This window comes from Sander vitreus, chromosome 12 (genome assembly GCF_031162955.1).
Source record: "Sander vitreus isolate 19-12246 chromosome 12, sanVit1, whole genome shotgun sequence".
Classification (NCBI taxonomy): domain Eukaryota; kingdom Metazoa; phylum Chordata; class Actinopteri; order Perciformes; family Percidae; genus Sander; species Sander vitreus.
Window position 1 is genome coordinate 15,235,383 of NC_135866.1, and position 23,870 is coordinate 15,259,252.

The window sequence follows — 23,870 nt, forward strand, 5'->3', positions numbered from 1 at the left end:
TCTCTTCATGTCTCCACTCAGGATCTTTTCCAGAGAACGGTGTCAGTTCATCTGACGTTGCCGACTCTTGCCAGAAGCCCTCCACCTCCACCTGCCCACCCGAAGGTGCCATCACCTCCGACATAAGCACAGTAACATTAACACAAGGCTTCAAGCAGGAATGCGATTCCTTCGCAAGCCAGCTCTCCTCCAACCCCTCCAAAGCCCCTCCCTCTCTTTACTCCAGTTCCTCCTCTTCCTCCCCCTCCCAATCTTCCTCCTCCGCCCAGAGACCCAGCCAGTCCACACAGTGTGGTCGAGACTCCAAGCCCGCTCGGGTGTCACCGCGGACAGTCATTTTGTCACGGGCGGCATACAACCTGCTGGCGGGGGAGTCTGGGAGTCAGCTGAGCTCCTTCTCCCTGCTGCCTCATGCAGATGTAGCCTGGAGCAGCCCCCTGAGGCCCCTCATCACTCACAACCTGCAGGGGGCAGAGCAGAGCATTTACTACCGCCAGTGGACCATCGCCAGGCAGCATCACGCCGATTACGAAGCTCCATCTGTGCCACATCCACGACGCCTGCTACTCAGTGGACCCCCACAGGTGCGCATATGAGTACTAATATGCATATTATATTATATTGATTATGCATCTGCATTTAAGTGTCATTGTAACATTACAGGGATGATTTATGTCCTTTGTTAGGTGGGAAAAACTGGTGCCTATCTGCAGTTTCTTCGTATCCTGTTTCGAATGCTCATCAGATTGTTGGAGGTAGATGTGTATGATGAGGAAGAGGAGGAGGAAGAAGGTGAAGATCATTGGGACTTAACCGACTTATTTATTCTGACCTCATGGTTTTAAACACACCATAGACATAATAAGGAACTAAATGTCAGATTGTCTTTTTCACGGTGATTTATTTTTTGTTCTCATCTTTTCATGTTCTTTTCATCTCCAGAAACATTAGAGGTTACAACTCCAGGAAATACCCAGTTGCCTGACATTGAGGAAGTGCGAAAGCTGCCCTTTGACCCCTACCCCCGGGACCCTAAGTTCAGGAAGGCCAGCCCTGTTTACACTGACAAGATGCCAAAGTGCTTAAAAGGTCAGCAGAAATATGCAAACACTCAACAGAGTCAGTCACTTTTAATCTGCCAATGTAAATACAACATGGGTGTTACTTTAATATTAAGTTGAACAAGCTTATCTCAAAGTAGGAGAGTGAACATGTTTGATTTTTATTGCAGATTTTAAGCAAGAAGACGAGAGCCAAACCTCAGCCAAACGAGAGACCAAGTCCATACGTCTGAGCAGGTTTGCTGCCCACAATGCCTTTCATCACTGTGAACAGTGTCACCACTACTGTGAAGCAGGCCCTGCCACACAGGTGAGTGCACAGGCTCACATCACACATCTAAGGCACTCATCTGCTGTCTTCTTTGGGCTTGAGTAACTTCAAACTATTATAGATGCACATACAGATATCCTAACCTGTCAAAATACGTTGACACTTGAAAGCTTGAGAGCTTTTTTACTATCTGTAGTCATGCTTAAAGGTGATCTCTCTGTGTTAATAATGCATGTGTGTGTCGTAGCTGTCGGAGTGCACCTTCCATGCTTTCACCTTCTGCTCGTCCATGCTGGGGGAGGAAGTCCAGCTCCAGTTTGTCATTCCCAAAGCCAAGGAGCAGCACTTTGTCTTCAGTCAGCAGGGCAGCCACTTGGAGAGCATGCGCCTACCTCTGGTCTCTACCAAGGTTAGTTTACTAGATACATGTAGGATTATGTGTATCTGTGTGTCGGTATGTATGTCTGGAGAGGGGGGGTGCTCAGTTCTTTCTTCTAAAGCTCGAAACTGAGGCATCACAAATCAACGTTTTTAAATATTTTATTTTGCTCACAACTTCTACTACACAACTACTCTTTTGTTTTTACTCTACTTTCTTCTTTCTGTTTGTCTCTAAGGACCCTGATGTGTTCAAGAGTCCAATCTTCACCCCAACTACAGGACGCCAAGAGCACGGCCTGCTCAACATTTTCCATGCCATGGAGGGTGCCATTCATCTGCATATTCTGGTGGTCAAGCAATTTGAGATGCCCCAATACAGAAAGTACTGGCCCAACCACATCCTGCTCGTCCTGCCAGCTATGTTCAACAGCGCGGGAGTTGGTGAGCAGCTTACTACCTAAATAAACTAAAATGTCTTTGTAAGAATGTCATTTTTCAATCTATGGATGCACTAATTTTATAAAATCTCCCCAATGTGATTTTAAAAACATAAATAAGTTTAAATGTGCCCTGTGGAGTTTTGTTCAGGTGTTTCTCACCAAAATGCAGGACCATGCATCCTTGTGTGTGCACGATACAAACCAAACAGGAACCCACTCATAAAAACATTGCTTTATAGCGCTACTAGTGCTCAAACACTTTACAGGGTACCTTTAAGTCTACGGCACCTTCCAACTTATCTCCCTGCTGATAATAAGGGGTTTTATTACAGTGAGAGAGCCACCATGGTCATATATTTATTACAGTCAGTCACTTTTTTTCTACAGCACAATAGTTTGATTTGTAAGTCAGCCAATCAGGTGCATGGCCTGTCTGAAATGGGTGTAACTAAACTAAATTACTCCTAAATAGACGGCAACAGGGATTACCCTTTTACCCATTTTACCCATGTCACAATGGCTGCCTGCCAACATTTCTGTTCAGGATAAACCCAATACACTTTGCTGTTAATGGAACATGCATTTTCTAAACTGCAAGAGTTCACTTGTAAAATTCGATATGTAGCTTTTAAATTTTATTTGCACTTATTACCTCCTGCAGCACTGTGTTGATGGGCACTGTAGGTGTAACAGTTTTGAGAAAGTATAAATGGAAACAATTGACACATGTGCTCCTGTCTGTTTAAGGTGCTGCTCGCTTCATGATCAAAGAGCTGTCATATCATAACCTGGAGCTGGAGAGAAACAGACTCGAGGAGCAAGGTGTCCATAGGCAAGATGTATGGCCTTTCATTGTCATGATGGACGACTCCTGCGTGCTGTGGAACACCCATCAGACCGCAGACAGCAGGTAGAATTTTCTTTTTGATTTGTAAAATTTGCAGAGAGAGGGGTTGTTAAATTATACTTATTCACAATCATTTTTTTTCTTCCCTTTAAGCAAACTTTTAGCTTTTGTTACCCCTATAACCGCGATTAAAAAATGTCTATATTATAATATTCACAGACCCTAAAGGAAAGGACGAAAAAGGTATGTGATTGTTGTCCCAAATAAAAAGCTTCTCATGTGTGCCCTGTCCTCCTTTTTCTCTCTCAGTGAGACATCAGATGGAACGAATGTGTCACTAAAGACAGTGCTGCAGCATATGGAAAACACACCGAAGATCTCCCTGTACGCAATGTGCGGTACACGCAGGTGGAGCAGCAGCCTGGCTCGCAAATCTCCCAGCCACCCCTTCAGCCGGTGTCACCTCCATGACTTTGTCATGCTTAATGTGGACCTGACACAGAATGTTCAATATGACCTTAATCGGTACGTTTTGTAGAGGATTGTGTCAATCAGTCACATGTTTGGTGATTTGTGCTGTGTCTCAATCTCCTGGTATTGCTGTTTTGGTCCTATGTGTAGGTATAGCTGTGAGGAGGTGGACTTTAATCTAAGGGTGAACAGCAGTGGGCTGCTGCTGTGTCGCTTTAACTACTTTAGCCTAATGAAGAAACACATTCCAGTTGGGGGAAACCATGACTTCGTGGTCAAACCTAAACTCATGGTGGGTGTATGCCTATTTGTCAGTTGGTTTCTAGTGAATGTATTAGTATAAGACACCATCTAACACTAAAATGCTTTCTTCTCTTCCCAGGAAATAGAAAACCCCGCCACAATCAGCCCGTCGCAGTATGTTTGCGCCCCAGACAGCGAGCAGACCCTGCTGGACGCCCCGGCCCAGTTCTTGCTTGAAAAGTTCCTGCAAAGCTGTAGCCACAGACTGTTTCCGAAGGCTGTTCAGAACAGGAACAACCCAGTTTTGGCCATCGACAGCTACCTCAACATCAGCCCGGAGGTGAGAGCTCCCAGGAGGTTGCAGTTGAAAGCAGGAGAGAAGGCTATTAGCATCATTCCTTCAACTTAAACCTAGAAGAAGACCTAAGGGACAAATTATTGTGAAAACCTTTGTAAATACCGTGCTACTGTTTCAGGGGAATCATAAAGTATTAACTATAGTCCCTTTCCGACCGGAGGGATTTTTGCAGTTCCTAGAACATAACGTTCCTAGAACCCTTTTTTTCTCGTGTATACGACTGGACCAGCTCCTACTTCAAGGCAAGGTCTTTTCCCTTTTCCCTTTTCCGCATAGGAACCCTTAGTGACCTAGCAACGTCTGAAACACAAACAGTACATATTCTTCACTGTCTGTTGCAATTTGCCTACGTATGCTAACTCATAAGACAAACATCATGCATTCAACCAGCTAATTGTTAATACTAGTTAAACTTATCTGTCGTTTTGGTTGCCTGTTGCGCTCTGCTCTTCTTTCTTCTTCCATCATATTAATTAGGATCATATTACGCTGGAGCCTTCGTCGTCTGTGTTTCTCTGTTAAGTACTCCAGCCTAGTCTTTAAACGCTGCCTTTCGAACTCCGTTATGAGGATCCCGGCAAGGCACGAACATACCGATGGCCTCCTCCATGCTGGTTTGTTGTTGTATGTGGCGCTAAAGTCAAGTGATGACGCTATAAAGTGCCGTGCTTGCCGTGTTCCCTCCTACCAGTCCCTATGGCCACTTGGCCAGTGCGAATGCAAATGGAAAAACCGGTTTTGGGGGAGAGTAGTTAGTAGAACTGTTTAGAAGTGGATGTGTTCCTATAACTACGTTCCTGTAACTACTTGGTCGGAAAGAGGCTTATGACAAAATAACAAAAACCTGCTGACTAAGTTTATTTCAATTGTTTTATAAGCCTACAGTTTGTAGAATTTTCCAGAGAAACATGTTGCACAATTTCACCATCTGTTTTGCTTAGAACATTCTGACCTGCATACACGCACATGTGCATACACTGAATGCTAACGGTGCATATTTGTACTGTACATTTGTGCATATGAGGTGACACACTATGCACAACTTCAATTGTTTGCATGCCTAGACACATTTCTTGTGTTTTCTCCTGTAATGGAAATAAATTATGATGCACAAAATGCAACCTATACATTAGCTTGTCCCCAATAGCTCCTCAGAGGATTTATCAAGGTTTCATAATGATTATTTCATTAATTGTGACCTGAAAGATATGCGCTTCATGTTTCCTTTAGTTTGTTTAGTGGAATTAATGAGGTGTATTTTGTCATATCCTTTGTCACAGATTTCTGTGTGCTACATCAACTCTCGTCCACACTCCACCAACCTGAACCATCAGGGCCTGCTGTTCAGTGGCCTCCTGCTTTACCTTTGTGACTCTTTCGTCGTATCTGGACTCCTCAAGAAATTCCGCTTCCTCAAAGGTGACACATCAATGTAGTCCTAGTTATTGCTACTGCTTCTGTTGTCGTCTCTGTTGTTATATCATCTACTTCAAGTTATCTTATATCAGATTGATTCACGGGGTATGTGACACTATTGTCTGGGGCATGTCAATATATATTCCTGTGTCTTTCTGTGCATGTTAACACATTCCTGTTATACCAATGAGTGAATGCATATGACCAGATAGATCATTCAATTAGAAACAGTCATTAGTCTGGGTAGATTTAGAAAGCAGCGCAGCCTCTAAGGGATACTAGCGGGGCCTTTCAGATTTAGTTTTTTACCCTGATTGTTTCCACAGGCGCCACTCTCTGCGTGATCTGCCAGGACCGAAGTTCCCTGCGTCAGACCGTCATCAGATTGGAGCTGGAGGACGAGTGGCAGTTCCGCCTGCGGGACGAGTTTCAGACGGCCAACTGCAGCGAGGACCGGCCCCTCTACTTTCTGACTGGCCGCCATGTTTGAACCTGAAACATCCTGAATGGACTGCTCTGCTGCAGAAACACAATCAGAAATGAGGATAGATTTAATTCCAAACCAACCAGCGATTACAATTCTTGCCATTCCAGTGGAAGGTCAGAGGGGATATGCTGGAGCACAAGCTCCAAAGTGCCCCATGAGTGGACACAAGACCACCTGATATGGCTTTCCTTTAATCTGTACTGCCACAGTGCACTACGCCTGGGTCAGTGCTTGTTTTAACGCTTGCTTGTAGCTGGGCTTCTCTCCACTTGAACTTGTGTTCTACTGAAAAAGAATTTGCTGTGGAAAAAAAGCACAGCTGAAACTTTATTTGTTTTGATGTTCGCCGAAATAGACGCTCTCAGATAAATGATGTAACCATTTGAAGATTGTATGTGTCCATACATATGTACTTTGACTATAGTGTGTCCCATTCTGGACGTACGTATTTATCTCAGGGTTTTAAAGGTTGCTTGAAGGGACGAAGCTATTCTCCAAGTTCACCATGTATTTTTGGCATTAACTTATGTTGGCACCAAAGGCATCCTCAGCTGCCCCTTGCCTTTTCCTTTCGCTTTCCTTGTCCCTCTTTACCTGCTATGCCTCTCAAACTCCACAAAGCTCATTGACAAGTCAGCTCACTACATTGAAGAAATATTAACATAGAGTTTGGCCTGTATTGGATTTCCATCATCGATCATTTCAACTGCAAATGGGGACTCTCTCTCTATCTTGTGAATCTGAATATATTTATGTGGCATCGATAATCCTTCTGACGGGGAGCTGTATGAGTGTGGTTTTAGTCTCTAAATGACTGACCCATTCATTTATCAAAAGACTTTATTCACGACTAAAGAAAAGTACAAGTTGTCCATTCAAGAATGTAGTATGATAATGTTCTATTATGGCTGAAATATACATTCTGTAACTATGAAGCAGGTCTGTTGTCCAGAACACACTTATGTGACTTGCCACAGGGTTTTATTGTACAACTCACCTGTTAATGTTTAATGCCAATCAGACGGAGCAACATAAATTACATATGTTTAGTATTTAGGCATGTACTGACTTGAATACTGGGTATTTTAAGCATAATCACATTACGTCAGTAAATGCTGTATAATAAGCAAGCCTCTTCACTGCCAAATATCCTGCTGCGGACTGTGCCTGGGCTTTCACCTCCTGTTTCAATGTTCTGAGGCTGACTGTACATTGATGGTCTTGGCTACCATCCACACACTAAACTCACAATCTGCCATCTCTTGCCCCCAAACCAAAGGATAATCAAAGAAAGGGTAACACACTGTCAAAAGCAGATGACCAGATTATTCCCTATACTTGAAAGTAGAATGTTTTTATATGTTTCTGCACAGGGTTGTCCAAAGAATATGCCTTAAATGACGTTTCATACAGTTGCTGCTCAAGTCACTAATTTTTTTTCAGACCAATGAGAATGAAGAAACCATTAACTGTGAGGCGAAGAAATGTTTGTCTGAGTGAAGCAAAATGAAATAATTGGATTTCGGACTACTGTACTGTTTAAAGCGTTGTTTACATTATTAATATATTATATCATCCCCTTCACCACTGAGGGTTACTGATGTTTTTTTTAGTCTTGTGTAACTTTTGCCAGTATATTTTGGTCATGATGTCTTATTGCATTTTATGTTATGTTGCAAAGGCTAGAAAAAAAATCTACCTAGATGTGTCCTTAACCACATGTCTGTATCCCTACCTGTTCTTGTGTTGGATTTTTATTGAAAATGAAAATCAGGTCCATGAGGGATTCTTATTTATTTGACAAGTATTTTGGACTGATAATCATATTGAAGTGTAATATTCGATTGCAAGCTTGCCTAAACCAAGGGAGTGTGTCCTTTCCTCTTCAAAACCATCCATGAAGGCTTTGCACAAAACCTAAATGAATGATTATTAGATCTACTGAATGTCATTAGGGGTAGGAAATATGAACTAGCAGTATACAAGTTAAGACAGATAAGAAATGTTTCCCACTATTGAATTAACCCCAAAATGAGTCCAAATATAAGACTGGGGATCAAAACTTTAACTTAAACTCCAATGGTCCACAGAATGTGTCTTTCCTTTTAAAAATTGAACACTTAATATGCAACTTGCTCTCACAATCTTCACTGAAATGTGTTTGATAACCATGTGCAGCCCAGTGGTAGCCTTGTGTCTGGGTGATCTACCTCATTTTTGTGCTTGTGGGCTGTGAACATAATGACATTTCAGCCATGTTATTGTTGTTAAAAAATTATTAATGTATTAAAATGACTTCTAAAATCATTTGCGTTTTTTTTTATGGCATATCCCATAATGTCTTTTATGGTTGCATTGACATAGTTCTAAAAAAATCTTTAGTTAAGTGCAACTCCGGAAAACATGAACATGGTATTCCCCCGATGACATCATCAGGGTTATTTTTTACTTTAGAAATCTCTCTCCAGAGCCATATAAGCCATTATACAATGGGCTGAATAATACTCCTCGTGATTAGTAAACTGAAAATAATGTGTAAAATTGTTGGTGCCCTTTTAAGCTCTGATTTCCATTTGTTTGGATGATTTCTGCATTATATTGGTGTGCTTCCCATGTACCTGCTGAGTATTCTAAAGTGTGCTGTAAGTGCATGAATACAAATCAGTGTTGTTGAAGTGCATGTGAAGCCCCGTTTTTAGCCTGTGATTAATAATCATCCCACACTTCTCTGCATCCATTCAATCCCAGAATATATTATATTCTGTTCAAGAGCAGAAATGGCTTCTTAATGGATGCTACAGAATCTTCTCTGGCTTCACTGTACGGGCACAGGGGCATTGTTGGTACAGGGACAGTACTATTTCAGCTCCTGTGAAGTAATATTAGAGCACATTCTCCATCAACCTACAACCCCTGTGTGACATAACACAGGGCTATTTTCAGCCAGCTGCAGTCAGTGTAGGATAAGGAAGAGAGGGCAAGAAAGAGTTGCTGGCATGCAGATTCTTGCACCTCATAATTGCTGTCTTAAGAAAAGCCAAAAGATGTTGTGCACAAAGCCCAAAAAATGTTTGATGTCCCAAAGTAATTCTTAAGAGGCAAACTGGAAAATGCCCATGCTTAAAAAGAAGGTAAAGGGTAATTGATTGTTTTTGACTACAACCATACAATATGTAAAGATTAGCTTTCTTCACCTTCTCTTGATTATGTTAAGTTTGATTTGTTCTTTTAGCTGATATTTAAACACATCCTTTAGAAGAAAAGGAGAAAATGTCTGATCATTTTTAATTATTGAGTCCTCAGGCAATGCAGTAATTATTTAACTACTTTCAAACACTGACATGAGTTAAAATATCACCGTATCATACTATTGTGAATTGTCCTTTTATTCTATCGTAACATTAAGAACATTGTTTGTTTATTGTTATATCACTACCTAATTATGCAGTGTACATTCTCACATGAGCAGAGATATGAACAACATTGATAATAGACAGATTCCTGCCACATAGTATTAATTTTTTATAGATGGTAACCAACAGTAAATCACTCATCCTTCTTGGCAGTCTACTCTAATTACTCTCAGGCTTCCATGAACCATCTAGCTAAAACCAAAGCTCATCTGTCTGTGGGCTTATTGGGTGGTTGGGGTGAAGGTAAGTGGAGTGCCGGGGGATTACAGTTTGCCTTTGGTGGATCACATCCACTACTGCAGCTATGCATATCCTATCAGCAGCTAAGCCTGTGAGTGTAGAGTGAGTCAATTCCAGGAAGCAAAACCCTATACTGTGATGCAAGAAGGAGAGGGAGTGTGACCCTGCAGTGACAGGCTGGTCATGCAATAAGCCAGCTCATGTGGTAGACTGTCAAATGCCTTGACTTCAGGGGATGAGTCTGTGACCGGGGGTGAAGTCCTGCGTGCACGTTACACCTGAGGTGTCTGATATTATCAGTATTTAGCCACAGTGTATAAAGCCCCATTGCTATAAGCAGACAGAGAAAAACAGAAATGTACTTTTCTTTCTTTCTCTCTCTCTGTCTTCAAAAAGCAGTTGCATTCAATTATTCTAACCTGCAGTACAGTCAGTTGAGCAGTCCAATATACTTTGTTGAGAAAATGCATTACAAGCAAAATCACTTGAGACAGCAGACAAATGGACCTATAGACTGTTTAATAATTTATTAAATACAGCATATTACACTCATGGTGAACATGTGCATATACTGGTAATTATACTATAGACAGAATGTTTTTTTTCTTCTTTTTATGTATTATGTGTACAAATTAAATGCAGCATCCTATGAAAAAAAACATGTCCTTTGTGCTACAGAAGTGATGTTAAGGTTCAGGACATGCTAACACTGATGAGACATGCTACTCAATGGACATCAAAATTCCACAGGAACAGAAAAGTCAAACTCCCTCATGCGGTGCATTACTGAGTGTCTGGCCGCCAGTCAGATCTGATTGTTTCATCGATGCCAACTCATACACGGTAGCCAGCCCTTTGATCATTGTTGGTGAAACGAAACCAATAAATGACTGACAACCAGGTTCCATTAACGATACTATGCATCTTGTAAAGGAACATCCACCACTTTAAACAGCCAATATGTACACTCTCCGTCTTCTTATGTGCCTAACGTCATTCACATCACTGTATCTAGTCCCCTCAGACTTACTTACAGAACTAAACACCAACATTTTCACAAAGAAAGCCTCATGGAATTCGTATACTGCTCTGTTCGGCCTTTGGGATATACTTTCATGTATCGAATGAAATTAAGTGCCTTGCATTAAGGAATTAGAGGCATGGTAATATCAACTAAAATAGTGCAATTTCACATTCCTTGTCATTAATGAATTATTCCCCATATTATACATTTGTAGAATTATTTGGTGTGCATAAAGGTAGAATGTGTGAAAATAAAAGTGCATGCAGAAGGTTAACGAAAGGAAAAGATTGACATTTGCGGCAATACGCTCATTCGCTTTCTTGCTAAGAGGAAGATGAGGATGTTGATAGTACTCTCATGTCTGTACATTATGAGGCAGCCGGTTAGTTTAACTAAGCTTAGCATAAAGACGGGTAGCAGTGGGAAACAGCTAGCTTGGCTCTGTCAAACAAACTAAAGGTAAAAAGAAATCTGCCTGCCAGTGCTCGTAGGTGGATTTTGTATAGAGCCAAGCTAGCTGTTGCTCTATTCCCCTGTTTTATTAACATCTTTTTATCTATGTTTTAAAAAGGAGCCATGCTCGTAATTTCGTTCATGCTTTACATTTCTATGTTTTGCTGAATGACAATAAAAGGAATCTTGAATTCTGAATCTTGCTCCCTGCTTACCGTCTTTATGCTAAGCTAAGCTAATTAGCTGCTAGCTGTAGCTTTGTATTTAAGGAACTGGCATGAAGGTGGTGTCAATCTTCTCATTTAACATTGCAAGAAAGCAAATAATCTTATTTCCCAAAATATCAAACTATTACTTTAAAGAAAAGAAACAACTGTATGTCAACTGGTAAATAACATCTACCTTTAAACAAGGAAAATACAGATTAAATGACAATGATTAACAAAACAAATTTACACAGGAATAAATAAATAAAATCCCTGAGGGCTAAAATCCTACTGATGTAAGTATTAAAGGTTCATGAACAAAGATGATTGGATTTTCATGTACAGTACTTGTGTTACCTTCAAAAGAAAATGATTACACAAGGTAATCTCAGAATTTGTTAGCTAGCTATTGCAATAGAACGAGATGGGTACAGATTTAGCTTTTCAACAGGGACATGAACAGCTATTCTTGTTTTTTTTTAAATAACCATACCACTAAGAGTGCGATTACATACAATGCCTTGTTAACTGTATGGAATAAATAAATGAATGTTGAATGCAACACAAAGGCTGCATTCAATAAGATGTGCCCTTCAAATGAGAAATCACTTTTTTTGTTTTGCTTGTGGCAGAAGGAAGAATGGGTCAAAAGGATGGAGGGCAAAGATAAAAATAAGTCAATGGAAGAAAGGAAATAGGTAGAATAGGATTAGGTAGAGAGCGAAGGAATAAAGGATGAATAGAAAGCAGAAAGGAGGGATGAACATCAAGGGTGAAAGAGGGAAAAGGGTCAAAGGAAGGAACGAAGGAAGGAAACAGAAAGAAAAACAAGGGACAATAGAATAAAAATGGACTGAATAATAACATGGATGGAATACAGCAATGAAAGAAGGACCCAAAGATGAATGAAAAGATTAAAGGAAGGAAGGAAAGAGGAAGAAAGGGATTCGAGAAAGGAAGTATAACTAGAAGAACACTTTGTTAAGTTCTCTTATCGGGAGAGGTCTTGGAGTACGCTGCCTTGTTCGATGACCGCCTTAGCAAACTGCTTGAAGACTCGGTCCATGTAAGTGCTCCTTCGAGGCCACAGGCCCTCAAGGAAACCAATATGGCCGCCGTGACAGGTTATGAGCAGCGCCAGGTTGGGATTCTGCTTCACTGCCTCCACTGGAATGGCTGCAAAGAAACAAGGGATTCAGGTAATTTTTTCGTCTCCGTTGATTAGATTCTCACTCTCCATGCCACCATATTAGTAGTGCCAGTAAAGTCAGATTGTACAGAAAATCTGGGACTCACCATGAGACGGGGAAAAGACATCATCAGCAGCATTGAGACACAGCATTGGCACCTGCACAGATTTCAGCCTGTGGACAGGACTGGCATCATGGTAGTAGTCATCATTGGTAGGATAACCAAACATTATGGAGGTGAACCGCTCATCAAACTCTCGAAGGGTCTTTGCCTGTAGGGACCAAGTGAATTGGTAAAATGTTGGCTACTTCATTTAAATATATTAGCATTTATGACTAATTGTCACTAAAAAAGAATCCTGACCTTCATGACATGATCGATGTCGTAACACTTTTCGAGCACTGGTCTGTGTCTACAGGGGAGATTAAAAATAAAACTGTCACCGTCAGTACTGTTAGATAAAATGATTTGCAGCTGGAAATGTCCCTCAAAAATGCTGACAAGGTTGTAACAGCATAATGAAACAACAATCAAGCTCCACTTTTAAAGTAGTACTACAAAAGTATTACTGTGCATTTTTATTTCATGCCCATGCCAATACACACATGGAAATATATTGTAGTTATTATAACATAATAGTATAATTAACATACGTTTTTAATATGCTTTGATCATAAATTAGCAAATAAAAATACAGCAGCAGTAAAGTGTTTTGCCTAGAACTGTAAAAAGCAAACATTTGGTTAACATAAAAAGGCTACTTTATCTCTATGTGACAGTAATGAACTGTACTTAAAACCCAGCCCCTAGCACTAGCAGTGAGTTAGCAGCTGCAATAATCCCGCTCTGACCCAGCTGACCTGTGCACAGAGGCTTGTAGGCAGCTGGTGAGGTAAGAGTTGAAGATGAAGCGGTCCAGGGGTTTTTCCAGTGAAGCGGTGCACTTAAATACATCCCAGCCTGCTGAGAAGACTACAACCCCTTTCAGACAGGTTTCCCGGCCCTTGCGCCCCAAGTAGTTGGCCAGCATCATCCTGAATATGGAGAGAGGGTGAGAGGAAGGGACAAATGGGGAAAAAACAGGGATTGGAACATATTCCATTTCTGACCAATCCATCACTTCATAGGATTAGTGCTGTGCAGTAAAAAAAAACAACACTGGGACCATAATAAAGCAATGACTATAGCTCAACCGATACTGGATTTTTGAGTGCGATACCGATATTGTAAATTATAATAACAAAAAATTGTTTTTCAATTTCACTTCTATAAACCCATAAGAATTGTAAGAGTTGAATATTTAAAGCAAAACACAAACTGTCTGCTGCACAAAGAGAAAGTTAGACTTACTACCAGGACATCTTATGCCTCTTCTTTTGCTCTACTGGTAACATTTGGCACAAACCAGTCACAGACTAACTGAATTAGTAAATGAGAGTGGGCTCTGTGTAGTTCACTAATGATGGATTATATTATGTCTGATGATTTCTGGGTATTGCAGTTCATTTTATTTAGTTGCAAGTTTCCACCAAGTCACCAACCAAATTGTCTTGTACAGCTTTAAGTCACATTCTCAGATTTGATATCAGTGCCGCCAGTACTGAAATTTCCAGTCAGCTGGTAGTGAGTGGCTTCATTACCCGCCCATTGATACTCCAGCAGCCATGATTGGAGCAGCTTCATTAGTCTTCTGGATGTGTTCAATAACAGTCTCCAGATCCTCTGTGTTGGCTGCACAGTAGGTCCTGGGGGTCTGGGTGAGACAATAGAGTCAGCCTTTCTGTTTCTCTTTCTCTATCTAAGATAACTGTTAGTTATAGTTGCAAATACTGATTTTGCACTAATTTGCAGCAGTATGATTGTGCTGCAGTAAAAAACAATCTTTTGCAGATACCACATAATATACAGTACAGTAGGCATGTGTGGGACACAGACATGACACATACAGTAAAGACAGACATGTACACATGGAGCTTACAGATTAATATGAAGCAGAAACAATCTCTCTGGGCGACATCAGGACCTTTGCTATTTACAGGGAGAGACAGCAGCAAAGGAAGTGGACCTATAGAGTCCCTCACTGTTAGGCTGCTGCAGCTCATGGTTAGGGCTGGGTACCGAATTCAATACTTTTAAGGCACTGACCGGATTGACTCTAAAGTATCGAGTATCGATAAATGCCTCGTCATTCAAACCCAAATTCAATTCCCAAGGAGTAAATCTCATCAGTGTCAATGAGCCAATAAGCATGCAGCATGCTTCTACCAAGCTCTAATAATGCTTGTGATTGGCTGTCTAACTTTACAGGTCGTAGAGGCAGGCAGGAAAAACTCTACGTTACGTAAAGAGACTGGGCTCACGTAGTAGGAGGTGAAAAATAAATTAAATAAATATTTTTGTTTTATAAAATTGGTATCGAAAAAAGTATCATTTTGGAACTGGTATCGAGATCACGTGTTGGTATCGGTACCGGTATTGAATATTTTATATAATATATATTCCATTTTTTAGGGAAGATCACTTACTGTTATGTGCTGGTGCTGTACAGTAATGCAAAATGCTCTGTTAAGTTAATCGATATGACATATAAGGCAAATCAAACTAAAGCTGAAATGATTAGTTATATAATTGATTGATGTTTTTCTCTGTCTTCTGCAATAGTAAACTGAATATTTTTGGGTTTTGGGCTGTTGTTCGGACAAAACAAAATACATTTAAAGATAACAGTAATGGACAATTTTTTGTCAGATGTTTTCTAGACCAAGCAATTAGTCTGTAGTGTATGCAACAATGGACAACATCAGGCAGGGACTGAACTCTTTTAATGATTCCCTGATTTTACTTTCCACAGAAAAGGTCATTTAAAAGGATTACTGTCAATGTTACTACCACTGAACACTGCCTTGTGGAGATTGGCTCCCCAGCAGCTGCACCCGTGGCCTATTGGATAAGGCACTGGCCTCTTATGCCAGGGATTGTGGGTTTAAATCCCATCAGGAGTGTCCATCCTCTGATATGTCAGCAGTTTTACAAAGAAACTAAATATCTTATATCTGTGGGTGTTGGACTGTTGGTTGGACAAAACAAGACATTTGAAGACTGAACGAAAATAAACGTTAGTTGCAGTCCTAAGACCTAAACAGATAACACAATTCCCTATAGCACCTTTAAAATGCAAACAGTAATTAGATAATTGGTCATTTCTGTAATCATGCCTATGCTGTGTTTTTCTCCAAGTTGTGTTTTGCACTGTCATAGGTGTGAGGCATCTGCTGCAGAACTGAGTCCACACTCACTGTAAATGAGTAAAAGTGTGAACAGCAGATTTATTTTTTTGCCTTAGAGTTAGTTATTTTTAACTCTATAACCTACCGTATATATATATATATATTTTATTTTTTTTTTGCAGGCCAAGAAAGGGTGAAATCTTTCTCTAATGTTGCAAAGCTATGACTTATCTTGAAAAATACTATGTTATCATGATTATTTTGTAGGGTATGATACAATTGAACACTGTTCTATGATTTTTGGGCAAAAGGGTTAAATCTTTTTCAACTTGAAAAAGATGGCAGGCAGAGCAGGTTATTTAACATTACAAAAAAAAACAGCTGGAACTCGAAGGAGCCTATTTAACAAGTCAAATTTCTCTGGATGCTGTTGACTCTTAAGCTCTACAAGGCCCTTCATTAAGATTCAAGCAGAAACACAGGCAAAATAAATTCCTGTTTGGCTACTCTCTTACGGTTCCTCATATAGGCCTGCACAAGTTTTGGACTCTGCAGTGAAACAGCTAAACTTACTAATTGAATTCTAACATAAAGATATTTAAAAGAAAAAATACATTACCAATAGTTGGGGGAAATATTTGCACTGCAAAGCCATTCCACAGGAAAGTTGTAATAGGCTTTTATGAGTCCAAGAAATTGGGCACTAGTACTCAGAACAGTTGAGGCAGGGGGCATCTTTTACACAGTGGGTCATTGTAAACTAAAGCGCTGGCCTATTTAAACAATGGACGATATTCACACAAACTGGACACAAAGAAAACAATCACAGGAGCATACAAATGCTACATCATTTGTATAGAATATAGCACAATCCCACAGTGAAATGAGGGAGAAAATGTACACCTTATCATCACCACTTGGTACAGTCCTAGGTTACAGAGTTCAAACTTTTTTATTTTATTTTTTTAAATCTGAGGACAGCTGAGCCAACTAAATTCTGGATATGACCTAGAAAACATGTTTAAATCAAACTGACACTAGCAACTTTGCTTTAGTGTCACTTTTACCCTTTATTTGCAGCTGAGACAGAATATGACAAATACAACAGCAGGTAACAGATCAGCCACTGATTCTGATTTACACCCACTAAGAGGAACCTTAGATTGATTGTGGGCAATCCCTGCCTGCAATGAAACACTATTATATGTGCTATGAATGAGATCTCTGTATGGTAGTGATGGTATGCTTAGATCAGGGTGATACGACCATAAAGAATGCGCCTCTGTTCCAAAGATGTACAGACAGAGAGGGGGAGACATAAAACACAGTGGGCATGCTATGAGCTATCAGAGCTCGGGCCCCATTTTGTTGGCTAAATATACCCGGGTATATGAGGACAGATTAAGCCAGGTGTCCGAACAGCATGTGCACGACAAGGTCATATTTCTGTGAATCAGCATTAAAATACAGTATATGCCTGCAACTTAATCCCTGCTGTGCAACAACATTGTCTGTGCGGCATCCACTTAGGGCTCCCTGTGGGCTCTGTGACACGTGTGGAATAGACATGCTCTGTGCTGGCTGAAGCAATAAAAACTGGGAAGCTGTCATACTGACAAATGGGAAAACCAACTGTCCTTAACACTCCTTTTTATCCAGTATACATGTCTGTCTTTCTGAATATTGACAAGGCAAATGAAGAAATTAAATAACAAGAATTATAGGTTGAAAACTAAGAGACACGTTAGATTCTTACCAGCAGCGTTTCACCGGAAACCCCTCTGTTGTTGAATACCACACATCTGAAATACACAAACATATACTCTTATAAATTATGATAGGCTCCCTAATTATTCCTTTTATAACTTAATCTATTGATTGTAGCAGAAACAAGTTTGAATAGAGCTGAAACGATTTGTCGATCAATCGATTGGTCAATCAACAGAAAATTAATTTTTCTGGTACCAGCTAATTAAATGTGAGTATTTTCTGATTTACGTTGTTATGTAAGTTTATATGTAAACTGAATATCTTTAGGTTTTCAACTCATGGTCAGACAAAAAAAGTCATTTAAATATGTCACCTTGGGGCTTTGGGAAATTGTGTTGGACATTTATCACAATTTTCATTCATTTTATAGACAAAAAGATTAATCAGTTTATCAAGAAAATAATTGGCAGGTTAATTAATGATGACAATATTTGTTAATTGCGGCCCTAAATTCAAGGGATTGGTCAATTGATTGATCAAAATCCTGTGTACCTAGGAAGAAAAACAAAAGCTCTAGTAAGCTTATGCTTGTTTTTTCTGTTGTCACTATAAGTTACCCTCTTCCATGTTCAAAGGAACACAGTGGCCCAAATTCCTTTAAACAAATGTTCCTTACTTTTAAAAAAAACTGAACTGGGAATATGATAAGATGTGCAGAGAGGCACAGCTGTGTGAAGAGCAGTCTGTTTGTACTATAGAGCAAAGGCATCAGCATCCCTCCTCTCATCTATTATCTGGAGTCAGACCTGCTCTTTCGTCAGTGTAACTGGGGTGTGTGTGTGTGTGTGTGTGTGTGTGTGTGTGTGTGTGTGTGTGTGTGTGTGTGTGTGTGTGTGTGTGTGTGTGTACACACTGCAGCATAGACTCAGAAGCTGGTCTGGGCTAAGCTGCAAAGCTTGTACTGGGATAAGCTGTAATTCATTAAGCTACACAGACAGGGGTGAGGGGTGGAAGATGCTGAGTTTGCCATGCATTCCCAAACCTGAGTGAAAGAATGAGTGAACACAGAGAAAGGGCCTATTGAAGAGTGAGAAAAAGGGGAAAACCTGCCTCCCTCTGCAACTCTTCGAGTTTGTGCTACGTTTGGCTATTTACAAAAGCAGCTCTTGACAAAGAGCTTAGCTGTCCGCTTTATTGGTGCACTTCACCTGAAATAACCCCAAGCCCCTGGCGCTTGTGCACACATTATATAAAAGTTACGAAATCATCACAAAAATGGGAGTCAGGTTTTACCTTTTAATCAATATTGGTATGACTGCTGAAGTATTCTGTTTTTGATTGGACAAAATATCTGTATGAAAATATGCATGAGGCACAGAGAGAGTCGGTTGTGTGATTTAGTGCTTAGCGCTGGACCTCAGCCAGGGTGTCCAGCCAAGACCACCCACCTATAGCCCAGATCCCGGCTCTGTTGGACCATGTGCAGGATGTAGGACTCTCGGCTGGTGCCGGTCAGACCGGGGAGAAGGAGGACTGTGGGCCTGGTGGCAGGGTCAGGATGAGAGAGGCTGTCATCGTTGTCAAACCAATCCAAAGAGATCTGTCCTCCATCTGCTGCCTTAATAAGCTCACTGCATAGACAAGTGGGAGACGCAACTCAGCAAATCAGATCTTTCTGAATATTATTTTCCATCTGTAACTCTATGTATCTATTAATTTGTCGCATTAAAACACATGCAAACACTCAAGCACAAACAAAGGACAACATTGACAAGATCTGCTCACTGAATGGTCATTCAAATTGTTAAAATTCTCTGGTTCCATTCTCTGCACAATTAATAATTGTTGTTTAGTTCCTGGTGAAGTGACTATTTCATTGTGTCCATCACAAGCACTCCCCAACACTCACTTACAGCTGCCTCATTCCCCTTGTGATTATCTTGTCAGTATGCTTTGCAACACGCAGCAAGGTTAAGATAAGGAGGAGGGCATTGCACCAGTGGGTTCTTTTAGTCAATCAATTTAAAGCTATACAACCCCAAAGTGGCAGATGAGGTCATTAATGCCCAGTGCTAGTGCATGTGAAATCCTGCAAGCACACAGCATCTAGTAAGCCAGCTTGGTCGGCCAGAGAGAAAGACATCAGCATGAAATTACAGAACCACCATTAAATATGCAACTAAAGCTAGACTTTAAAGTCAATGAGGGGAGCCAATCCAGAGTGACCAGTGCACAAAGTGGGAGGGGACCTGGTACTAATCTTCTGCTAGGACAATGAGATCCAAAGACAGCCAATGACAAATAGGACAGTTTTCACTGAGTCTGTCCTTGGGTCAGGCTTCGGTAACTTCATTATGAAGGTGACGCCCTGTTGTCCCCGGAGGAAATGTGATAACAACCTTAGTGAAGGGCTGACAAACAACTTATGATCATATCGCATATTATATGTGCAATGTATACTGTTTACACACACATAAACCTAGCCAAAAAGCATGGCCATGGAAATTAGGGAATGTCTAAATGCATGACACAAATTACACGAGAATGTAATATGAATAAATAAGTAATATCAGAATCAGCTTTAATGGCCAAGTAAGTGTGAACACATACAAGGAATTTGACTCCGGCTTTTTTTTGCTCTCAAAGTACATACACAGAATTAGACTGCTGATACAGCTGATATAATACATAGTAATAATGAAAAATAAGTCTCTCTTAATTAATTCTAATCTCCTTTATGTGCGCAGGGGGCAAGGAATGCAATTAATCTTCAACAGAATGTACATTATCAAGCAGGCAGGGCGGCCCAAGCCAGCAGCGTGGCACAAAAGATCTCTGTCTCTACTCTGAGCCTTTGAGTCTTGGCTAAGAACAAGACGGGGATTTGTTTCCAGTTGTGAAACTGGTAAGAACAAATTAAAAAAAATACGCAATGGCAGTTTCTCACTGACAAAGCTAGTTCTTAATAAAGTTTTTCAATGTAGGTATGGGAAATTCTGCAATGGCATTTAATTAGGCTACTCTTGAATGCCAAAACAAGTAACTTGTCATTATAAATGCACATCTACAGTACTGTGTATGTCAAAGGGGAACTTTAGCTTGCATGCGACTGAAGCTGATTTTTTGGTCAAAGTGTGTCTGCTTGCAAGGAGAAATATATTCCCATTATGAGGAAATAAAATAAAAAATGTGTGTGATGGATAATTAGTATGTCAGTCACAGTGAAGACTTACTTTTTGTAGACGACCCCAGGTTTGGCTGTGACAAAGGGTCTTAGTAGAGTCTGGATGCGACTCTCCCAGCACCAAAAGGTGGGGTAGTAGGTCTCTGACACTACCGGACATTGCTCCCTCAGAAAGTGGTAGAACTTCTTACCCCCTGAGATGAGCTGGGGCTTCTGCAAAAGACAGGTGAATGTGTGGCACAGGTTAGAGTAAAAACAAATGACTTCTTTGTTTTTGCCTCAGGGATAAATTAACGTGATGTTATTTAACATGACAGCAGATCCATCACTGTAATAAAACATGTTCTAAGTTCTAAGTTCAAGTTCAAAGTTTTATTGTCATATGCACAGTAAGGAAACATGGTTCCCTGTACAATTAAATTCTTCCTTTGCTGTCCGCAGAATGCTGAACAATGTCAAATCTACAATATATACTACAGATATACAAAATAAAACAATTTTAAAAGGCAGCATGTGTAAAATAAAGCAATAATAATAATTAGGGCTGCAACTAACGATTATTTTCATAGTCGATTAATCTGTTGATTATTTTTCTCGATTATTCGATTAGTTGTTGTCAGAAAGTTAATGTCAGAAAATGGTGAAAAATGTGGATCAGTGTTTCCCAAAAGCCCAAGATGACGTCCTCAAATGTCTTGTTTTGTCCACAACTCAAAGATATTCAGTTTACTGTCACAGAGGAGAGAAGAAACTAGAAATGATTCACATTTAAGAAGCTGGAATCAAATAAGTTTTACTTTTGTCTTAAAAAACTCACACCGACTAATTGATTATCAAAATAGTTGGTGATTAATTTAAGAGTTGACAACTAATCGATTAATCTTTGCAGCTCTAATAATAATAATAATAATAATAATAATAATAATAATAGTAAACAGTGCAAATGTAAATAATGCAAGTCACTATTGTCTTAAATGATTGTCTTAAATTGCATAACTTGTTGCATTATTGTCTCTAACATCAAATCTTGTGATGCAGATCAGCTGCAAAACATTAAAACAGACTGCTAAATAACACTTCAAACTGAGATTTCAGTTGTAATACATGATTCAAATTTCAGCATCCACTAAAAGTTGTTACTGAAACCCATCTGCACGAACCTGCATTAAAGGTCTCTATTACACAAGAACACACTGATAATAAACGTTAGGTGTGCACTGCCTGCATAACAACGGGACGTCATGGTGGTTTGTAAATGTAACAAGATGTGTTGCAATTTAGTCTATTAGCCACCTCTTTTGTTTTAAGTCATTCCACTGGAGAAAATATTAGGCCGACTGGCAATGTAGCGTTAAATCCAGTTAATTTAAAATTCAAACAGAATAATGTTTAGTATTTAAATGAGATTATATTTTTGTTCTATTCATATTTTAAACTCATACATGATAAACTTGTTCAAATTGTGATTTATTATTGTATAAAGTATAAACACTCGGAGTGTCTGCCCGCCCGTAATCAACTTACAATGCGTTACAAAACCAACAAAAAAAAACAACAACCTTCAACCGGCATTTCTAGCTAACATAACGTTACAGTAACGTTAGCCTAGCTTAGTCAGTGCCGACATAACTGTATTGTCTTGCTGCGGATTAATTTGTTGTAGCGCTGCACATGGATGTAGATTATATAATTCCCGGTAAATATGATAATTTATTAAAACGTGTGTTTTATATGCCTGAGAACAATCCCACATGTGCAGACAGATGTAACGTTATTCGAAACCTCCATCGGCTAATGTATTGGTCGAGTATCATCGTCTCGCCTGGCAAGTGATGATGCTCCGCCATGAAAAGCACACACATCGGTTTTAATTATACTTACACGGCTCATGCAAAGAATAGCCCATTTAAAGCAGGAGGTATAAACCACAAGTAAACGTTACTTACCTTCGCTACTGAGAGCAAATAGTAGCAGGTGTACGCTGCGCTAAAGCCCAGTACCAGAGACAGTCCTACTCCCGATCCGAACAGCCCGACTTTGACTTGATTTTCCAGATAATGTGACAGGTCGCACAGGTCCCTTGTCAAAATGTTGAAATTGAAGTCCAGCGAGATCATTGCAAGGTCCCTGTTTTCCCCCGTACTGCAAGGACAGCGGCCAGCTCGGGTGGAGTCAGCTGTGTCTGCCTGCGAGACCACAGTGAAGGAGACAGTCAAGGGGACTTGATGTAGAGGAGATTTAGCTTATATATATATCAGCGAGCGGGGGCGCTCTTTGACCAGCTTTCAAAAGAGCCGCTCACAGTCAGCCAGTCAGTCGGTCAGTGTGGTTAGTCAGTCAATCGCCCCCTGCAGCCAGCAGAGGTGATGTGCACCATGCGGGGCTGCAGTTTCAGCATGAGCCTGGAGTCTTCCCTTAAGTGTGATATAACCAATACAATCAAATAGATTTGCAAAGACAGCGTGAGCATCATTAAACCCCTTTAGTTTCTGAAATATGATCACGGATTTGTCCCAGGGGGCTATACCACAAGAGGCCCAAGGGGACTCAAGTTCACCATGTGGCAATTAGTTTGTGGTAATTGAATTAACTGAGAATGTGTGTGTTAATACTGTATGCACCATGAAGCACATTTTAAATTGCAATTATAGATGCCTTAAGGGAACACCTGTATTATCTTGGAGCCCCATTTTGTAGAGAAGGGCCCTGAGTTAAAATCTATGATTAAGGCCTTTTTAGTTCATATTGAGCTTATATTGTGCATTGTACCTGGTACATTTCTGCTTAATACTTAAACAATACACAGAGTGGGAAAAAAACGTGGTCAATAGGGGCCCACATGACATTTTTACTACTGGGCCCTATATTGGACTATCACAATCCAGGCCCACCGGAGGTTTGTGTAGTTTGATTTCAAAAGTAGTCTACCATAAACTTGTTTTGGTATTATCAGATTAAAGTATGTGCAGTATTGGTGAGTCTGTTAAGTTAACAGTTAAATTAACATCTGGATTGAGAGGAAAGGATTAATAAAATGTCGTGCACATTTTAGAAGTGGCCTCGTCTTCCTCATCTTCTGGACTTCGGAGGGACTGGCTATAAGGAACATGCGTCAAAGCATTGTAACATCCCTAGAGTATTTATTAATGGACTTAAACAGTCTTCATTGAGTAATGCTTCTGTATCCTATCTGTATATTTGTATGGTGTTTTGATGCGCCACTGGAAAAATTACAAACATCAACTTA

At 40.2% G+C, this 23,870-nt stretch overlaps 2 protein-coding genes across 2 annotated transcripts in view; one reads left to right on the forward strand and one right to left on the reverse strand.

Annotated features, from left to right (window-relative positions):
* greb1l (GREB1 like retinoic acid receptor coactivator) overlaps positions 1-8,282 on the forward strand; it is a 47,023-nt gene extending 38,741 nt beyond the window's left edge. The window contains exons 23-34 of the mRNA XM_078264562.1: positions 22-584; positions 687-792; positions 943-1,089; positions 1,232-1,371; positions 1,580-1,741; positions 1,950-2,154; positions 2,901-3,063; positions 3,310-3,525; positions 3,622-3,763; positions 3,854-4,054; positions 5,353-5,491; positions 5,815-8,282. Coding sequence (XP_078120688.1) covers positions 22-584; positions 687-792; positions 943-1,089; positions 1,232-1,371; positions 1,580-1,741; positions 1,950-2,154; positions 2,901-3,063; positions 3,310-3,525; positions 3,622-3,763; positions 3,854-4,054; positions 5,353-5,491; positions 5,815-5,978 — 2,348 coding nt within the window. The 3' untranslated portion in view covers positions 5,979-8,282. The remainder of the gene's footprint in view (positions 1-21; positions 585-686; positions 793-942; positions 1,090-1,231; positions 1,372-1,579; positions 1,742-1,949; positions 2,155-2,900; positions 3,064-3,309; positions 3,526-3,621; positions 3,764-3,853; positions 4,055-5,352; positions 5,492-5,814) is intronic.
* Positions 8,283-10,140: 1,858 nt separating this feature from the next.
* On the reverse strand, positions 10,141-22,810 carry abhd3 (abhydrolase domain containing 3, phospholipase). The gene is made up of 9 exons (XM_078265010.1): positions 22,570-22,810; positions 20,673-20,836; positions 18,888-19,070; positions 17,486-17,531; positions 14,143-14,255; positions 13,363-13,536; positions 12,866-12,914; positions 12,608-12,773; positions 10,141-12,487 (listed from the first exon to the last, which is right to left on the reverse strand). Exons 1-9 carry the CDS (start codon positions 22,738-22,740, stop codon positions 12,303-12,305), a joined length of 1,251 nt encoding a protein of 416 aa, XP_078121136.1. The 5' UTR covers positions 22,741-22,810; the 3' UTR covers positions 10,141-12,302.
* Positions 22,811-23,870: the final 1,060 nt, after the last annotated feature.